The sequence below is a fragment of the Martes martes genome (genome assembly GCF_963455335.1).
Source record: "Martes martes genome assembly, chromosome: 17".
Classification (NCBI taxonomy): domain Eukaryota; kingdom Metazoa; phylum Chordata; class Mammalia; order Carnivora; family Mustelidae; genus Martes; species Martes martes.
The window spans coordinates 54,700,239-54,717,052 of record NC_137905.1 but is presented as its reverse complement, the minus strand read 5'-3'; the positions used below and the strand labels follow the sequence as shown (position 1 = coordinate 54,717,052).

At 44.3% G+C, this 16,814-nt stretch overlaps 1 protein-coding gene across 1 annotated transcript in view; it reads right to left on the bottom strand.

Moving 5' to 3' along the window:
- The window catches only part of LOC308358559 (uncharacterized protein), a 29,352-nt gene extending 13,194 nt beyond the window's left edge, over positions 1-16,158 (bottom strand). Inside the window, exons 1-3 of the mRNA XM_080828790.1 lie at positions 15,919-16,158; positions 4,663-4,721; positions 1,093-1,219 (exon numbers count right to left, since the gene is read on the bottom strand). Coding sequence (XP_080684916.1) covers positions 1,093-1,219; positions 4,663-4,677 — 142 coding nt within the window. The 5' untranslated portion in view covers positions 4,678-4,721; positions 15,919-16,158. The remainder of the gene's footprint in view (positions 1-1,092; positions 1,220-4,662; positions 4,722-15,918) is intronic.
- Positions 16,159-16,814: the final 656 nt, after the last annotated feature.

Here is a 16,814-nt window from a genome sequence, read left to right as displayed (position 1 = left end):
AGAAGGGGAAATTTCAGTTTAAGAGGTGAGCAGCGCCATTCTATGCCACCAAGTGTTTAGAATTGCCACTCAACTACATCAGGGTTGATGTTACCTTGAGGAAGGAGAAGCCAAGGCTGAAAAGGAAGCATCATGAAGATTTTCCTCCCCATCTACAAACCCCTGCTTATTCCCCTCTCTGCCTGGATCTGAATTCCAATCATTCAAAGAGAATTCTTCCAAGAGACAATCTTCACGGGAAGGAATAAAACCCTAAGTGGGCACGGCAGACAGTATGGCTAAAATTAACAAGTCAAGAAATGACAGATGCTGGCGAGGATGCAGAGAGAGGGGAACCCTCCTCCACTGCTGGTGGGAATGCAAGATGGTGCAGCCACTCTGGAAAACACTATGGAGGTTCCTCAAAAAGTTGAAAATAGAGCTACCCTACGACCCAGCAATCTCACTACTGGGTATTTACCCTAAAAATACAAATGTAGTGATCCGAAAGGGCACATGCACCCAAATGTTTACAGCAGCAATGTCCACAGTAGCCAAACTATGGAAAGAACCTAGATGTCCATCAACAGATGAATGGATAAAGAAGATGTGGTATATATATACACAATGGAATACTATGCAGCCATCAAAAGAAATGAACTCTTGCCATTTGTGACGATGTGGATGGAACTAGAGGGTATTACGCTGAGCAAAGTAAGTCAATCAGAGAAAGGCAATTATCATATGATCTCCCTCATATGAGGAATTTAAGAGTCAAAGTGGTGGGTTTGGGGGTTAGGGAAGGAAAAAATGAAATAAGATGGGATTGGGAGAGAGACAAACCATAAGAGACTCTTAGTATTACAAAACAAACTGAGGGTTGCTAGGGGGAGGGGGAGAGGGAGAGGATGGTTGAGTTATGGACATTGGGGAAGATATGTGTTATGGTGAGTGCTGTGAAGTGTGTAAACCTGGTGATTCACAGACCTGTACCCCTGGGGCTAATAGTACATTATATGTTAATGAAAAATGAAAATAAAAAATAAATAAAGTTAAAAATAACAACAACAACCCTGAGTGGGGTTTGGGAAATCTGGAAGAAGTCATCCTCACCCAGGAAGCAGAGGTGTCCATAGTTCTCCAACATCACATCTCTGTACAGTTGCCGCTGAGTGTGGGTCAGGCGTCCCCACTCCTCCAGGGAGAATTCTATGGCCACATCCCTGAATGTCAGCTGTCCCTGTAATAAATACCACAGTCACCAAGTAGCCATTGACACAGTTCACGATGGTCCCTAAGATGAAAGAGAAAGTTAGTGTCACCACCTAGACCCAGACTGGACCTTTCCTTCTCTATGATCTGAGTGTGGAGTAAAAGAAAACCTATGGGGCAGGGGGCTGCCTGGTTGAGAACTTTCACTCCTTTCACTCCCAGAAGTCAACTCTATCCACTACAGAGGTGACAGCCCTCCTTGTCCAGTGCAAAGTGTTGGGATGTGGGAGAGGAGTCAATGGTCAAGAAATTCCTGACATGTTTTTCATGTGAAATATTGGGGTTCTGGAGTGAATGATGAAGGAATTGTTGAGATACCCATGGTACAAACACTGTGGTCCTAACGCAAGGGGAGAGGAAAGTTGTGAGCAGTGACTGGTTCTATGCTTTCAGGTGGGGAGGGGGTGAAGGATAGCAGGAGGCTCTAAGGAATTTGGAAGCAAGTTTCCAGGACCCTCAGGGCCTCCCACCTGGTGTTTTGATGAGGCCGCTCACTGTTTAGTAACACTTTAGTCAGGAGACCCTCCAGATACCTATCAGGGGCCCCAAGCTTGAAGGAGGGCGGCCAAGCTACTTTTGGGGAATAGAGTTCAAGAAGTTTCCAAAGCAACTTTCAAATGTTAAAGAGGAATTAGAGGATCCTGGAAGTCTGGCTATTGTCAAGCTAAGGCTGCTTTTTGCATCCAACAAAACATTAACCTTGAAGCAGTTGTGAATTCCCTGAGGAATGTCCTACTCTGCCTTTCTCAGGTATTTATCAAGGTTGGAAGTTGAAGGACATTTAATTTTATCCACACTTCTTTTTTTTTTTAAGAATTTATTTATTTGAGGGGCATCGGGTGGCTCAGTGGTTGAAAGCCTCTGCCTTTGGCTCAGGTCGTGATCCCGGGGTCCTGGGATCAAGCCCCACATCAGACTCTATGTTCTGTGGGGAACCTGCTTCCTCCTCTCTCTCTGCCTGCTTCTCTGCCTACTTGTGATCTCTGTCTGTCAAATAAATAACTAAAATCTTAAAAAATAATTTATTTGAGAGAGAAACATTGAGGGAGAGAATGAGAGGGAAGTTCAGAAGGTGACGCAGACTCCCCTTGGAGCTGGGAACCCAATGAGGGATCCGATCCCCAGACTCTGGGAACATGACCCAATCAGAAGGCAGTTGCTTCACCAACTGAGCCAAACAGGTGCCCCTCCACACCTCTTTTGACTTTGTTCTCCTCCTCAGAAACTACAAGGAAAGGGACCCTGAATACTTCAGTTGGTTAAGGATCTGTCTTGTCTGCCTTCAGCTCAGGCTGTGATCCCAGACTCCTAGGATGGAGCCCTGAGTTGGGCTCCCCACTCAGTGGTGAATCTGCTTCTCCCTCTTCCCCTTTCCTCACTCATGTGCTCTCTCTCTCAACTGAGAATATGTTCAGAAAGAAAGAAAGATATGAGGAAATAAAGAATCTACAAGCAAGATTACCCGAGATGAAAGAGGTTTACATCTGAAATGTGATAGTTTCTGCATATTGCCTAGTACCTTATGTTCCTTACAAATGACAGGATGGAAAATAGGAACATTTCAGGGAAGGATCTGGCAGACAGCACCAAGCCAATAAAGAAGTTCCCATCAGATGAATGGAAACAAATTGCTATCAGCCCCTAATGCACATCAAAGGACACGCCGTCCCTGGTGATTCCTGTGGACTGAAAGCGGGAATTCAGAATATAAACCTAATTTTGGAAATACACTGGATATACATACACAATTCAATCACTATACGATCTGTAGAGGCTGCTTTTAGGCAAACAGGCTTGAGCAAAGGAGTGGAGGGAGGGCCCCAGTGACCCCTTGGCTGAGTCCAGACAGATCCAGCGGGGGCCCCACCTCAAAATTCCCAAGGCCCTAAAGACCAATGGGCTTCTGAAACCAAGTACAATGACCCAAACTGGGAAGGTTCCACATGTTCCCAATAACTCCCCTTTAAGAAACCCCCCTACCCACTGCTCCTTGCAGACAAGCTCTCCTGTGCCCTCCTGCCTGCTGATCTCTTAGGTCTTCAATTAACGTCTCCAGCCTTTGTCGTGCCCCAGGGGATTCCGGCAGCGCTGCTGGACGGGCTTGCAGCCAATCAGGGACCCCAGGCGACTGACAGAGACTCCGCACTGAGCCACCACAGCGTCCCTGTGCCTGAAATAGCTAGTTTAGTCCTTTTTAAAGTTCTAATTACTAAAGATTTATATAATCTTCTTTTTAAAGATTTTATTTATTGGAATGCCTGGGTGATTCAGTGAGTTGAGCAGCAGCTTTAGGCTCAGGCCACGACCCAAGGTCCTGGGAACGCCTCCCACCTTGGGGAAGGGGTGGGGGAGGGGCGTTGGGGGGAGGGTTGCATAGGGGATGGGGGGTGGTCCTTGCCCAGCGGGGAGCTTTCTCCCTCTACCCACTGCTCACCTGACTTGTACCCTCTCACTCTTTTTCTAAAAAATAAATAAAATTTTTAAAAAGAGGATTGTATTTATTTATTTCAAAGAGAGTGACAGAGAAAACAAAGAGGCCTCCCACCAGGCAGAAGGAGAAGGAGAGGAGGATGCTGGCCCGTTGGGGGCCCAATGTGGGGCTCCATCCCAGGTCCCCAGGGATCACGACTTGAGCTGAAGGCAGAAAGCAGACTCTTAACCAACTGAACCATCCTCGGTCCCCAAAATTTATTTGTATTTCAGAGGAGATGGACATGGCAGAAGAGGGAGAAAGAGAATGTCAGGCGGACTCCCCTCTGGGCACAGAGCCAGAAGCGGGGATACCAGTCCAGGACGCTGAGATCCCGACCTGAGCTGAAATCAAAAGTCGAAGCTTAGTCAACTGAGACCCCCAGGCACAACTCCTACAGTATGTTTTAAAAAGAATATATGTTTCACGTTCTAAAAACCTAGACAGACACGCACCCTTTTTTAGAATGGGAACTTTCCAAGTTTTTCTGGACCTCATACCCTTCAAGTTTTTATCTGCATTTCCTTCCTCCCCGGCTGCACACAGCTGATCGAGAATCCAGACGAGCCCGAATGAGAAATGATTTCCCTCCCCGATATCCCAGGACCAGACCTCATCAGCCACAGGAATCTCGGGCTCGACACCTTCCCCCACGGATCTGCCACCAACGGAATATGGTCACTCCTCGCGGGACTTTAATTCAAAGTGACAACGGCTGATGCCCTACCGAAGCCAGGTTGGGGACACAGGACAGGAGGCTCTGGGACACAGAGAAGCATTCTACAGACCTAACCGTGAGTATCACTTCTGACCAGATCTTATAAACAGGTGAACGCAGAAGCGAGAAGCACCCGGACTCGAGGCATCCGCATGTGCAGCTTCTAAACGCGAGGGTCTGCGGAGAAACAGGGGACACGGCTCCGCGGGGACACCAGGCTCACCTGAGAACCGGCCATTTCTGCCTTCGCCTCCACCTCTAGATTTCGTCCTCACGAGGGATCTGTGGGAAATCACAGCTGCATCAGGAGAAAATGCCCTGAAATCCAGCAACGGAGCTCCTTGTCCTCACACCGCTCGCCCGCGGGCAGGACCCGGAGATGCAGAAAAGGCCCAACTTCCCAGTCCTTTGCGTCCGGAGCAGCTCAGAAAGCTCCCGTGAGGACACCCATCCCTGCATTTTCCTTACCTGCTTCTTGGGGAGGGAGGGCTCCCCTGCCACCGCCACTCACAACTTCAGCGTCGGCATCGGAACCGCGGGCTGCAGGGACCCGACCCTCCCAGACTCACGGAGCAGAGACCCTGTCACCTCTCCAGGACCAAAGCCACAAACCCACTCCCAGAAAACCACCAAAAGCCCTCGGGCTCCCCGCTGGCCTCACTGAGAATCACCTGAGCCCTTAATTAACACAACAGTGTTGTTTTCGCCCAAACCAACCGACAGAATCTGAGGGGGAGGCCGGCAGAGGAGATCCTTCCTGAAACTGCACAGGTGACCCTGCTGGGAAGGAACTGGGGAGGTGACCAGGCCGAGCAGGGGAACCAAGGCTGGGGCTGGGAGCAGAGTTCGAGCCCTGCCTTCTCCACCATCAGACTTTCTGGAGACTGGTTCCTTCCCCCACTTTTGGCCACACAGAGGGAGACCCCTGACAGACGGAACTTTCCCGTATAAAAGCAAATGTATCTTTCAAGGCAAACACAGGAGTTCAGAGCTCTTCCTTTATCTGCCTTTGATTCAAAATAACCAGCCAAAAATAATGCTCAGGCCAAGAGCCATATTTTCGGGTGACAAAATATTCCCTTCAGTAAATAAGTATTTCTGTTCATAAGGACCTAATTCTCTAATTCTAATTCTAATTCTCAGCATTCTCAGGATTGGATATTATCCTTTTTATTTTAGCCATTCCAGAAAACACTGAGTGGTTTCTCACTGTAAAGTATGAATTCTAAAAACAACTGTCTTGGTGACTGAAATGAAAACCACTTGAAAAGCATCAGACTGAACAAAGAAAAAAGCGATTAATGCTTAAGTGATGATGAAGTATCAGTATATAAGTGAGGTTCAGTGGGGTGAGGCCCAGAGCTGATGACCAAGAAAGGATTCTTCAGACATTTTTGGTGCAGAATGATGGTTTACTGAAGCACAGGGACAGGACCTCGGGCAGAAAGAGCGGCTGCCCCGGGGCTGTGAGGAGCGGTTCATTACACACTTGTCAGTTGGGAGGGGGTCAGGGATGGTGGAAGTCTCTAAGGAGTTTTGGGAGCCAGGTTTCCAGGACCTTGAGGAGCTAGGTATTATTGGGGAAAAGGTTATTCATTATTGGTAATAAAACCTTTGACGTGAGACCCTTTAGATGAATGTCAGTGGGCCTTATGCTTGGGAATGATTGTCAACACATATCTTAGAGCGTTTGGAGATAAAGTTACAAGGACTTGTTACAGTAGACTTCCAGGATCCTGGTTGGGGGTAGGGGTCTGTCAGGCTAGAACTGCCCTTTGCCCTTAGCAAAGCCTGAAGGTGGAGGTTGTTGAGTCCCTAGAGGAGAGTCACTCTGCCTGTATCTAGGGCTTGTCAGTGGGTTAGGAAATTGAGTAATTTTTCTTCTGCCTCTGCTTCCCACATCAGTGAGACTCCATTTCCAAATAAGTAACCTTTCTCTTCTCCACAAACCTCTTCTCCTCGATTCTCAGCCCTTTGCTTCAGGAACCTTGTTTCACCCTGACAACTTGATGAACACAGTTGGCAGCACAGACACAATTCCTCGGGAAATTGGCCATTATCCCAAATTTCCCAACAAACCCCCAGTCCCTTCCTCCCGGTGGGCTGCAGGTTTGAAGGCCCCGACCTGCTGAGGCCTCCTTGGCTGGCAAAGCAATGAAGCTCCGGCTGCCCTTGATCCCCAGCTCTGTCTGCACGTGCTGTTCTGGGTGTGAAGCGTGGAGCTCAGTTCACACAACAGAATGAATGTGAGGAGAAGAAAATTTGTTTTTCCTGCGCTGTTCTCAATTCTTCGGCTGGTCTAAGACTTAAAATAATGAGAGACATTTTCAGTAGAGAAAGCAATGAAGTTCTTAATTATGGGAATGTGAAACACATGAGGCAAAAAGACAGGTGATTGAAGCTTCTGTGTCATGGTGACGTAATAAGGAGGAAGTAGGATTTAGAATTTCCAAGGAAGGGATTATATTCAGAGGAGAAAGAAAAGATGAAATATTTATCAAACAATGGTTTGCCCCGCAAGGTCAGCAATTTTTTTTTGCAATTTTATTATTTTTCAATGTTCCAAGATTCATTGTTTATGCACCACTCCCAGTGCTCTATGTAATCCATGCCCTCCTTAATACCCAACACCAGGCTCACCCAACCCCCCACCCCCGTTCCCTCCAAAACCCCGTTTGTTTCTCAGAGTCCATAATCTCTCATGGTTCATCTCTTCCTCCGATTTCCCCCAACTCACTTCTCCTCTCCAATTCCCAATGTCCTCCGAGTTATTCCTTATGTTCCACAAGTAAGTGAAACCATATGATAACTGACTTTCTCTGCTTGACTCATTTCACTCAGTATAATCTCATCCAGTCCCATCCATGCTGATATAAAAGTTGAGTACTCATCCTTTCTGATGGAGGCATAATATTCCATTATATATAAGGACCAGAGCTTCTTTATCCACTCAACTCTTGAAGGGCATCTTGGCTCTTTCCACAGTTTGGTGACTGTGGCCATGGCTGCTATGGACATTGGCGTACAGATGGCCCTTCTTTTTACTACCTCTGTATCTTTGGGGTCAATCCCCAGGAATGCAATTGCAGGGTCATAGGGTAGCTCTATTTTTAATTTCTCAAGGAATCTCCACACTCTTTTCCAAAGTGGCTGCACCAACTTGCATTCCCACCAACAGCGTAAGAGGGTTTCCTTTTCTGCACTTCCTCTCCAACACTTGGTGTTTCCTGTCTTGTTAATTTTGGCCATTCTAACTGGTGTAAGGTGGAATCTCAATGTGGTTTTAATTTGAATCTCCCTGATGACTAATGATGATGAATATTTTTTCGTATGTCTTTTACAGGTAGGCATCTCTTTATGATATAAACTGTTAATCTCTGGTGCCCATGTAGGAAAGAACATTAGGGTTTGATGCCGATGGCAAGGAAAGAATTCTTGAGATGTCTCTGGTGCAAAAGGTGATTTTATGAAAGCATGGGGACAGGACCTGGGGGCAGGAGATGCACTGTGTCATGAGGTGTGACCCATTATATACTTTTATGTTGGAGGGAGTTTGGGATAGCATACGTCTCTAAGAAATTTTGGAAGCAAGTTTTCTAAGACCTTGAGGGGAATAGTGGTTGTTGGGAAAAGGTCATTTATTACCATCTAAAAAACCATAGTCACGTGACCCTTCTGATGTCTCTCAGTGGGCCATCTGCTTGGGGTATGTCTGCCAACAGGTAGCTGGGGGGGTGGGGAGAAAAAGGAAATTTCCCAAGGAAATGTTGTATGTTAAAGTAGACTTACAGGACCCTGGTGGGGGTCGGGGAATTCAGGTCAGGATTGTCTTTTGCTGTAACCAACCTATTAACATCAAGGAAGTTGAGTCCTTGGAGGAATGTCACTCTGCCTGTTTCAAGGGCTTGTCAATAACCTGTAGGTATAAGGCTATTAGTATTTTTTCTTCTGCCTTTGTTTCCTACATCATGATCATCTCTCTTCCTAATAGAGGTCCTCCATCTAATTATTGAGTGTGTGTGTGTGTGTGTGTGTATATATATATATATATATATATATACACACACACATATATATATACACACACACACACATACATATGCATATGTATATGTGTTTGTGTATATGCATATGTATATGTATATGTATATGTATATGTATATGTATATGTATCTCAGCATCACCACAGAAGGCAATAATGCCATTTGCATCATAGGACAAACCTAGAAGACACTTTTCTAACTTAAATTGAATCCCTGCTTTGGCCAACTTAATAGAAATTAAATTTCTGTGTGCACCTTTCCATGAATGATGGACTAAACCCTTCTTTGTACATCTATACATCACACATTGTTTCCAAGAAGGACTGGTAATCCCACCTTCTGGCACAACTACCCCTGGGGACCCATTCATAACCTCCAATCACTTCTGTAACATCCATAGGAGACACAGTTGAGTCCACAGGGGATCACGAACTGTTTCAGACTGCCCTGCTTTCCTCCTCCTGATTCACTGTCCTTACACTCCTTTAAACTCTGAAGGCCTGGCAAAATCCTTGGAGTTCATTTTTGAACATGAGTCCTCCTTTCCAATTGGATCGTCTCCTGAATAATGCTGATCTTCTGTTCCAATCAAAACTCATGCCCTGTGCACTGGCTTTTCAAAGGAATGGTAGCCAGCTTGGGCTTCGGATAATAAAATTGTCGGATCCTTTAGCACAGTGGTCAGGAAGAACTGTGATGATTTATGATGCAACTTAGTAAGTTTATTGAAGTAGCATGTGGTTGGGACATCTGTGCATAAAGAGCTACACTTTTTTTCTTTTTTTAAATATTTGATTTGAGAGAGAGAGGCACTCATGGTGGGGTGTAGTGATGGGCAGAGGAAGAGATAGAAACCAACTCACCACTGGGCAGGTAGCCCAGCAGGGCACTGTGTTGGGAACCTGACAACATGACCTGAGCCAAAGTGAGACCCTTAACTGACTGATCCCTAGGCCCCCTAAGAGCTACACTTTTCATGTTTGAAGGAGGTGGATGTATGCTTAGCGTGCAAGGGGGTGGGTTCTTACAGACAGCAATAGATTATAAATGTTTCCAACAATTTCTTTATATTTTTAAAAACTTTCCTTAAAGATTTTATTTATTTATTTGACAGACAGAGATCACAAGTAGGCAGAGAGGACAAAACAGGCTCCCCGCTGAGCAGAGAGCCTGATGTGGGGCTAGATCCCAGGACCCTGGGATCATGACCCGAGGTGAAGGCAGAGGCTTACCCCACTGAGCCACCCAAGCCCCCCAAAATATTGGGTTTTTTTAAATCATTTTACTTATTTGTTGGAGACAGAAACAGTAAGAAAAGGAACACAAACAGGGAGATTGGGAGAGGGAAAAGCCGACTTCCTGCTGAGCAGGGAGCTCGATGCAAGGCTCATGACCTGAGCTTAAGGGAGACACTTAATTCTGAGCCACCCAGGTGCCCCTCTTCTCACATTCTTTACACTGGTAAGCTTTCTTTCTAGTATGAATTTTATGATGTTTAGTTAGGATTGAGTGCCTGTAAAGGCCGTGCAACATTCCTGACATTGGTAAGGTTTCTCTCCAGTATGAATTCTGCCATGTTGAGGAAGGTGTGAAGGCCAGTTTAAGGCCTCACCCATTGTTAACACTGGTAAAGTTTCTCTCCAGCATGAATTCTGTGATGTCGAGGATGGTGAGGACCGCGAAAAAGCTTTGCCACATTCTTGACATTTGTAAGGTTTCTCTCCGGTATGAATTCTGTGATGCTGAGTAAGGGTTGAGCTATGTTTAAAGGCCTTGCCTCATTCTTGACATTGGTAAGGTTTCCTTCTAGTATGAATTCCGTAATGCTTAGTAAGCACTGAGTTCTGGTAAAAGGCCTTGCCACATTTTTTACACCAGTAAGGTTTCTCTCATGAACTCTGTGATGTCGTGTAAAGGCTGAATTGTTGTTAAAGGCCTTGCCACATTCTTGACATTGAAAAGGTTTCACTCCAATATGAATCCTGTGATGTCAAGTAAGATGTGAAGACCGGTTAAAGGTCTAGCCACATTCTTGACATTGGTAATGTTTCTCTCCAGTATAGATTTGTCTATGTCCATTTATTGATGGACAGTCCTTAAAGTTTTTACCACCTTCTTCATATTTGTGTATTTTTTCCCCAGCATGCATTCGCTGATGTTGAGATAGTGTTGAGGGGCAGTCAAAGGATTTACCACATTCCTTCAAACAATAAGTTTCCATTCCCTTAGGAATTATCTTATCTATGTTTAGGCTTGATGACTGACTGAACATGGTTCCTCGTTTATTAGATCTGAATGGGTTTTTTCCCTCATGGATTCTCTGATGATCACCAACACTGGAGGACTGGTTAAGAGCTTTCCCACATTCATTATATTTATAAGAATTGTCTCTCAAAGGGAGACTTATGTATACTAAGATTAGAGCTTGGATTAAGGACTTCCCCACATTTATCACATTCATAATGGTTCTCTGCAAACCTAGCCCTGACACATCTGTGAACACTGAAGTCCTGGTTCAATGTTTTCTCAGATTCAGTGCACTGAGCTATTCCGTTTCCAGTGAAAAGCCTCTGGCAATTGTGTAGGGTCAACTCAGTGCCCCTCTTGTATGGATCCCACTGAGCACTTTGTTCTTCATTTCTATATCTCTAACGATCAGAAACATCTGGCTGAAAGGTCAGGCCAATCCTATCTTCCAAATGGCTCAAATCATTATTCTCAGCATGGATTAGATAGCTTTTCAGATGTTCCAAATGGTCTATCCACAAATCACTACGATTGAATATTTGATTGGAGCTTGTGCTGACAGAGACACACTGCTCTGCACAAACGGTTGACTTAAAGAGGGAGGTCTTCCATAGAGGTTTATATCCTACAACATTTGGGGCAGCGAGATTCTCATTAAGGGCAATTGCCTTGGTTGGGGTGTATCGCCCAGGATTTCTTTGATGCCCGTCACTATCCCCATCACTGTCCCAGTCCGTACATGAGTGTAAAGTCTCAACAGCACTATGTTTGTATCTATCTACTGATCCATTCTGGAAAGAACCTTCTATGCTCCACTTTAGCAAGAAACTCTGGGTGTCATGTGAAGATACAGCTAAAAGATACCAAATAAAAATAAAACCATTGTACTTCATTCAGAAGAACATACAAATGACTTCTAATACAGAAGCATCAAGTCAATCAGACCATGTCAGAAAGTTGGCTGAGAAGGAGTCATCAGGACCTCATTTCTCCATGGACACACAACATAGCACACAGTGTACTGAGCACTGAGTCTAACAGAGAATTCTGAAGTATGGTCATGGTGTAGCACAAATCAATTTCCTGTATCTATGACAATCAGGAAAAGGGTCACATGAGCTCAAAATTAGCAGAACAGTGGATGTTGAAACATAAAACTGAAATGAACCAACCAGAGTACAGTAAAAATAGGAACATATCAAGCGCAGGAAGAGTTGTTGGTCAGAAAAGATCAACAACACTGACAGCCCATGAACTAAATTAAGAATTATAGAGAAAAGACTGACTAAAATGACAAGTGAAGAAGTGAAAGCAGACACAGTATAACTGATTGTAGGAATAAAAGTAAATGTAAGAGGCAACAATGGATAATCAGTTCCCACAAACTTTTATTAAAAGACAAGTATAAATTTCAAAAATGGTATAATCAATTTAGAGTGCATCATTCACAAAAATAAAAAATAAAAAAAATCTCAACTGATATGCAACCACGAAGCTGAATGAAAGAGGAATAAAAGAAAAAACTCCAACAAACAAAAACTGTGTGCCAGATGAGTTCACTGGATATTCAAACAGACAGTGAAGGAGAAAGGACTGCAAATCTCCTCAAACATTTCCAAGGAGTGACGATCAGGGAAACTAGCAGAACACTCTCTCTGTGCCACCAGCATTACCAGCTCATGCAAGCCAGACGAAGACACTACAAATGATGAAGTTTACAAACCACTGCCTGTGAGGAACAGTCACTCAAAGCCCACAATAAATAGCCATCTGAATCAACAGCACATTTTCCCTTTTTACAAGATGATCAAGCGGGAAACGGACCAGGAATGAAGGGCACTCCAACATCCAGAAAACCATAAATTCAAGACTCCACATTAACAGAACAAAGGTCAAAAATGACATGATCACATGAAGGGAGACAGGATACAAATATGGGGGTACTGGACAACCTGTCATGTTAAAAACATTCAACGTAGAGAGAAAGGGAAACCCCCTCAACCCAATGAACACCACAGATGTATGAAAAGGTGAAATTTAACCTATTCAATAGGGAAAGTCTGCAAGCTTCTCCTCTATGATCAGCAGATAATGAAGTGACCCCACCACTGCCTTTGAATATACTTCTGGACACTCTAGTTAGAACAATTATGCAACCAAAAATAGAGTAAAGGAATCTAAACTGGAAAAGAAACATTGAAACTATCTCTGTTCACCCATGACATGATTATAGAAATCCCTAAAAATCACCATTTTAAATTTTTTTACTGTTTTTGGTCCTTGTTTGTGTTGTTCATTTCAGCCAGTTTTTCCCTACTAGGCTTTCCATTTCCCAATATTTTCATCTTATACAATACAGAGTTAAGAAAATGTTGGAATAAACAACTTAGCTTCCACAAAAAGAATTTTAAAAAAAGAGACTTAGGTGAAACTTTAGTAAAGGAATGAAATAAAGAAAAATGTGACATAAATAAAACAGAGAGCAGAATAACACTAATGGAACACTGAGAGTAATGTCCATTGCAATGAACAAAATAAATAAAACTGGTGATGCTTTCACTCCATAAACCATTACCTAATAACAAATGGGGAAATTTAGAAAAACAAAACAAAACAAAACAAAAACAAAAACAAAAAAAACAGAATTCCTTTTTTTTCTTCTTTTTTAAGATTTTTATTTATTTATTTGAGAGAGAGACAGTGAGAGAGAGCATGAGAGGCAAGACGGTCAGAAGGTGAAGCTGACTCCCCATGGAGTTGGGAGCCTGATGCAGGAATTGATCCCGGGACTCTGGGATCATGACCTAAACTGAAGTCAGTTGCCTAACCAACTGAGCCACCCAAGCGCCCAAGAACAGAATTCCTAAAAATAGACAAGTTATTAGGACAGATTTACAAACCTTGAGCCAAAGAAATGGGAAACCTCCTTAGACCAATAAGAAGCTTGAGGGTTGAATTTGGAAGCAATACTCTCCCGGCACAGAAAAGCCCAAGACCTGGGAATCTTACTACTTTTGATGAAGGCTACGAGTTCCCTTAATAAATCCATCATTCTTGTCCCTCCCTTTGTTCAGATTCAGTATTTTCCTTTATTTTGCCTTCTGTATGACAAAGTCATTCTTCTGCTTCTTCCAGCCTCCTTACATCAAGCTGGTTTTTAATCTCACTTATTGTATTGTTCACCTATGTTTGATTTTTATTTTTTTAAAGATTTTATTTATTTATTTGACATATAGAGATAACAAGTAGACAGAGAGGCAGGCAGAGAGAGAGGAGGAAGCAGGCTCTGTGCTGAGCAGAGAGCCTGATGTGGGGCTCAATTCCAGGACCCTGTGATCATGACCTGAGCCGAAGCCAGAGGCTTTAACCCACTGAACCATCCAGGTGCCCCTATGTTTGATTTTTAGAAAGACATATATTTGAGGGGGGGATCATAAGAGTTCAGGTGGGAGCTACAGAGAGGGAATCACATGTAGGCATCACACTGAGTGCAGAGGCTGACTTAAGCCTGCATCCCAGGACCCTGAGGTCAAGATCTGAGCAGAAATCAAGAGTCAGTGGCTTACCCAAATGAGCCACCCATGCACCCAATTATTTTTTAACCCTTATCTCTGTGGTAACGTTCTCACTATTCTTTTCTCAACCCTTTGAGTATCCTTATGATTGCTGCCTTAAACTCTCCATCAAGCTCCTTACTACTATCTCTTTCCATTCTATCTCTGTGTCTTTCCTGGTCTTATCCGCTGGTTTTGTTTGGGATATATTCTTTCACCTTGGCATTTTGTCTAAGTCTTTACCCTCCTCTGTGTGACAGAAAAGCAAATGATGTGTCCTGCTGTATCCTTCAAGCCAGCAGTGGTCTGCAGGGGCTCCCCTTGCCTGGTACAGGCAGTGTTTCATACCTGGCCTGAATGTGGTCAGTTTGAATAGGTGAGCTCTAGTCTGTTTGTGAAAGGAGACCTGACGTCAACTCCACCAGAGCTCTCCCATACAAAATGCTAAAGGAACACTCTCTAGATGAAATAAAAGGATTCTAAGCAGAGCCTGCAACCACAAGAGAACCCAAAGCTCTCCGCTAAACATAAATATTTAGATAATTGCACAAACCTGTAGTGTTGTCTTGAGATACAAGTCACATTTATTTCCGCTACAGAATTTTGGTTTAAAAAAAAGTATAAAAATCGGGGCACCTGGGTGGCTCAGTAGGTTAAAGCCTCTGCCTTCGGCTCAGGTCATGATCCCGGGGTCCTGGGATCAAGCCCCGCATCGGGCTCTCTGCTCAGCGGGGAGCCTGCCTCCCGCTCTCTCTCTCTGCCTGCCTCTCTGCCTACTTGTGATCTCTGTCTGTGAAATAAATAAATTAATTTTTAAAAAAGTATAAAAATCATCAGTGTAGGTCATATAGTACACAACATAAAAGAATCTGTGACATCGGTAACAAAGTGGGTGCAGAGGTGGACACAGGAAGAAGAGTTTTGTATGTAATTGACACTATGAGTTTTAAATAGTTTGTTTTACATCTAAGTTGTTTTAAGGCATCTGTAAGGTAACCACAATGAAAATACTCACAGACCACACAAAAGTCAATGAGAGAGATACCAGCTCATATCATGGGTGTAACACCACAATTAAAGATGAAATACATCTTTGGAGAGTCAAGATGGCAGAGGAGTAGCAGACCAAGATTACATAAGGTAGCAGGAGTACAGCTAGATAGTTATCAAACCCTTCCAAACCCTATAAACCCAACAGGAGATCGAAGAGCAGAGCAGTAATTCTAGAAACAGAAAATCGACCACTTTCTGAAAGGTAGGACATGCGAAGAAGTGAATCTGAAGGGACAAGAAGATAGACCGCAGGGGGAGGGGCTGGCTCCCAGCAAGCAGCAGAGCAGCAAGCACAAAATTAGGATTTTTAGAAGTCTGCCCCACTGAGGGACATCGCTCCAGCGGCTAAGCGGGGGTTGAGCCCTCACAGGGACAGTGTGGTCTCAGGTCCCCAGGAGTCACAGAAAGCTTGGGGGTGTCTGAGCAGCAGAGCTCACAGGTATTAGAGTGGAAGCCGGCTACAGAGACGGAGCCGAGCAGTGAGCTCTCAGCTCGGGGTTACCTTAAACTGTGATCCGTGGCACAGTGGGGCCTCTGCTCCTCAAGCAGGGACCCCGCAAGTGACAGATCTGCAAAACCCACCTTCCTCTGCTGGAAGGGCAGAGTGACAGGAATCTGCTGGGTTTGGAGACTCCAGGTGGGGCTGTGTGCCAGAGACAGAGATGCTCAGTCATAGGCGGGGGGAGCTCGGAGCACGGCTGGAGACCAGGAAGACGGGAGGGACTGACAGCTTTTCTCCAAGGGCGCACTGAGGAGCGGGGCCCCAGCTCTCTGCTCCTCCGGACGGAGACTGGGACGCTGCCATCTTCATTCCGCTCCTCCGGAACTCTACGGAAAGCGTTCAGGGAATAAAAGCTCCTGAGAGCGAACCAGAGCAAATTACTTAGCCTGGCCCCTGGCCAGGGCAGTGTAATTCTGCCTCCGGCGAAGACATTTGAGAGTCCCGGCAACAGGCCCCTCCCCCAGAAGATCAGCAAGAAATCCAGCCAAGACCAAGCTCACTGAGCAAGGAGAACAGCGCAATTCCCAGAGGAGGGGAAAGCAAAGCATGGAATTCATGGCTTTCTCCTCATGATTCTTTAGTCTTGCAATGTTAATTAAATTTTTTTAATTTTATTTTTCTTTTTGTAATTTTTAAAACTTTTCTTCCTTCCTCTTTTAAAGCTTTTTAACTAGTTTATTTTCACAATACCTTTCTAAAAAAATCTTTTTAAACTTTCATTATAATAGTCATATTGTATCCTTCATTGTATCTAACATTGTTCTCTGTACACATAGAGGGGTTTTTTCCTCCTAAAAATTTTTGGGATACAATTTCTTCTAATAGATCAAAATATACCCTAAATCTAGCTTAGGGCTTTGTTCTAGTGTCCAGCTTGAGCAAATTCTCTCCACTTTCTTTTTCTTTCTTCTTCCAACCAACTTATCTGTTCCATTTTTAGAGGAAAATCGGACCATTTCCTTACACCACACACAAA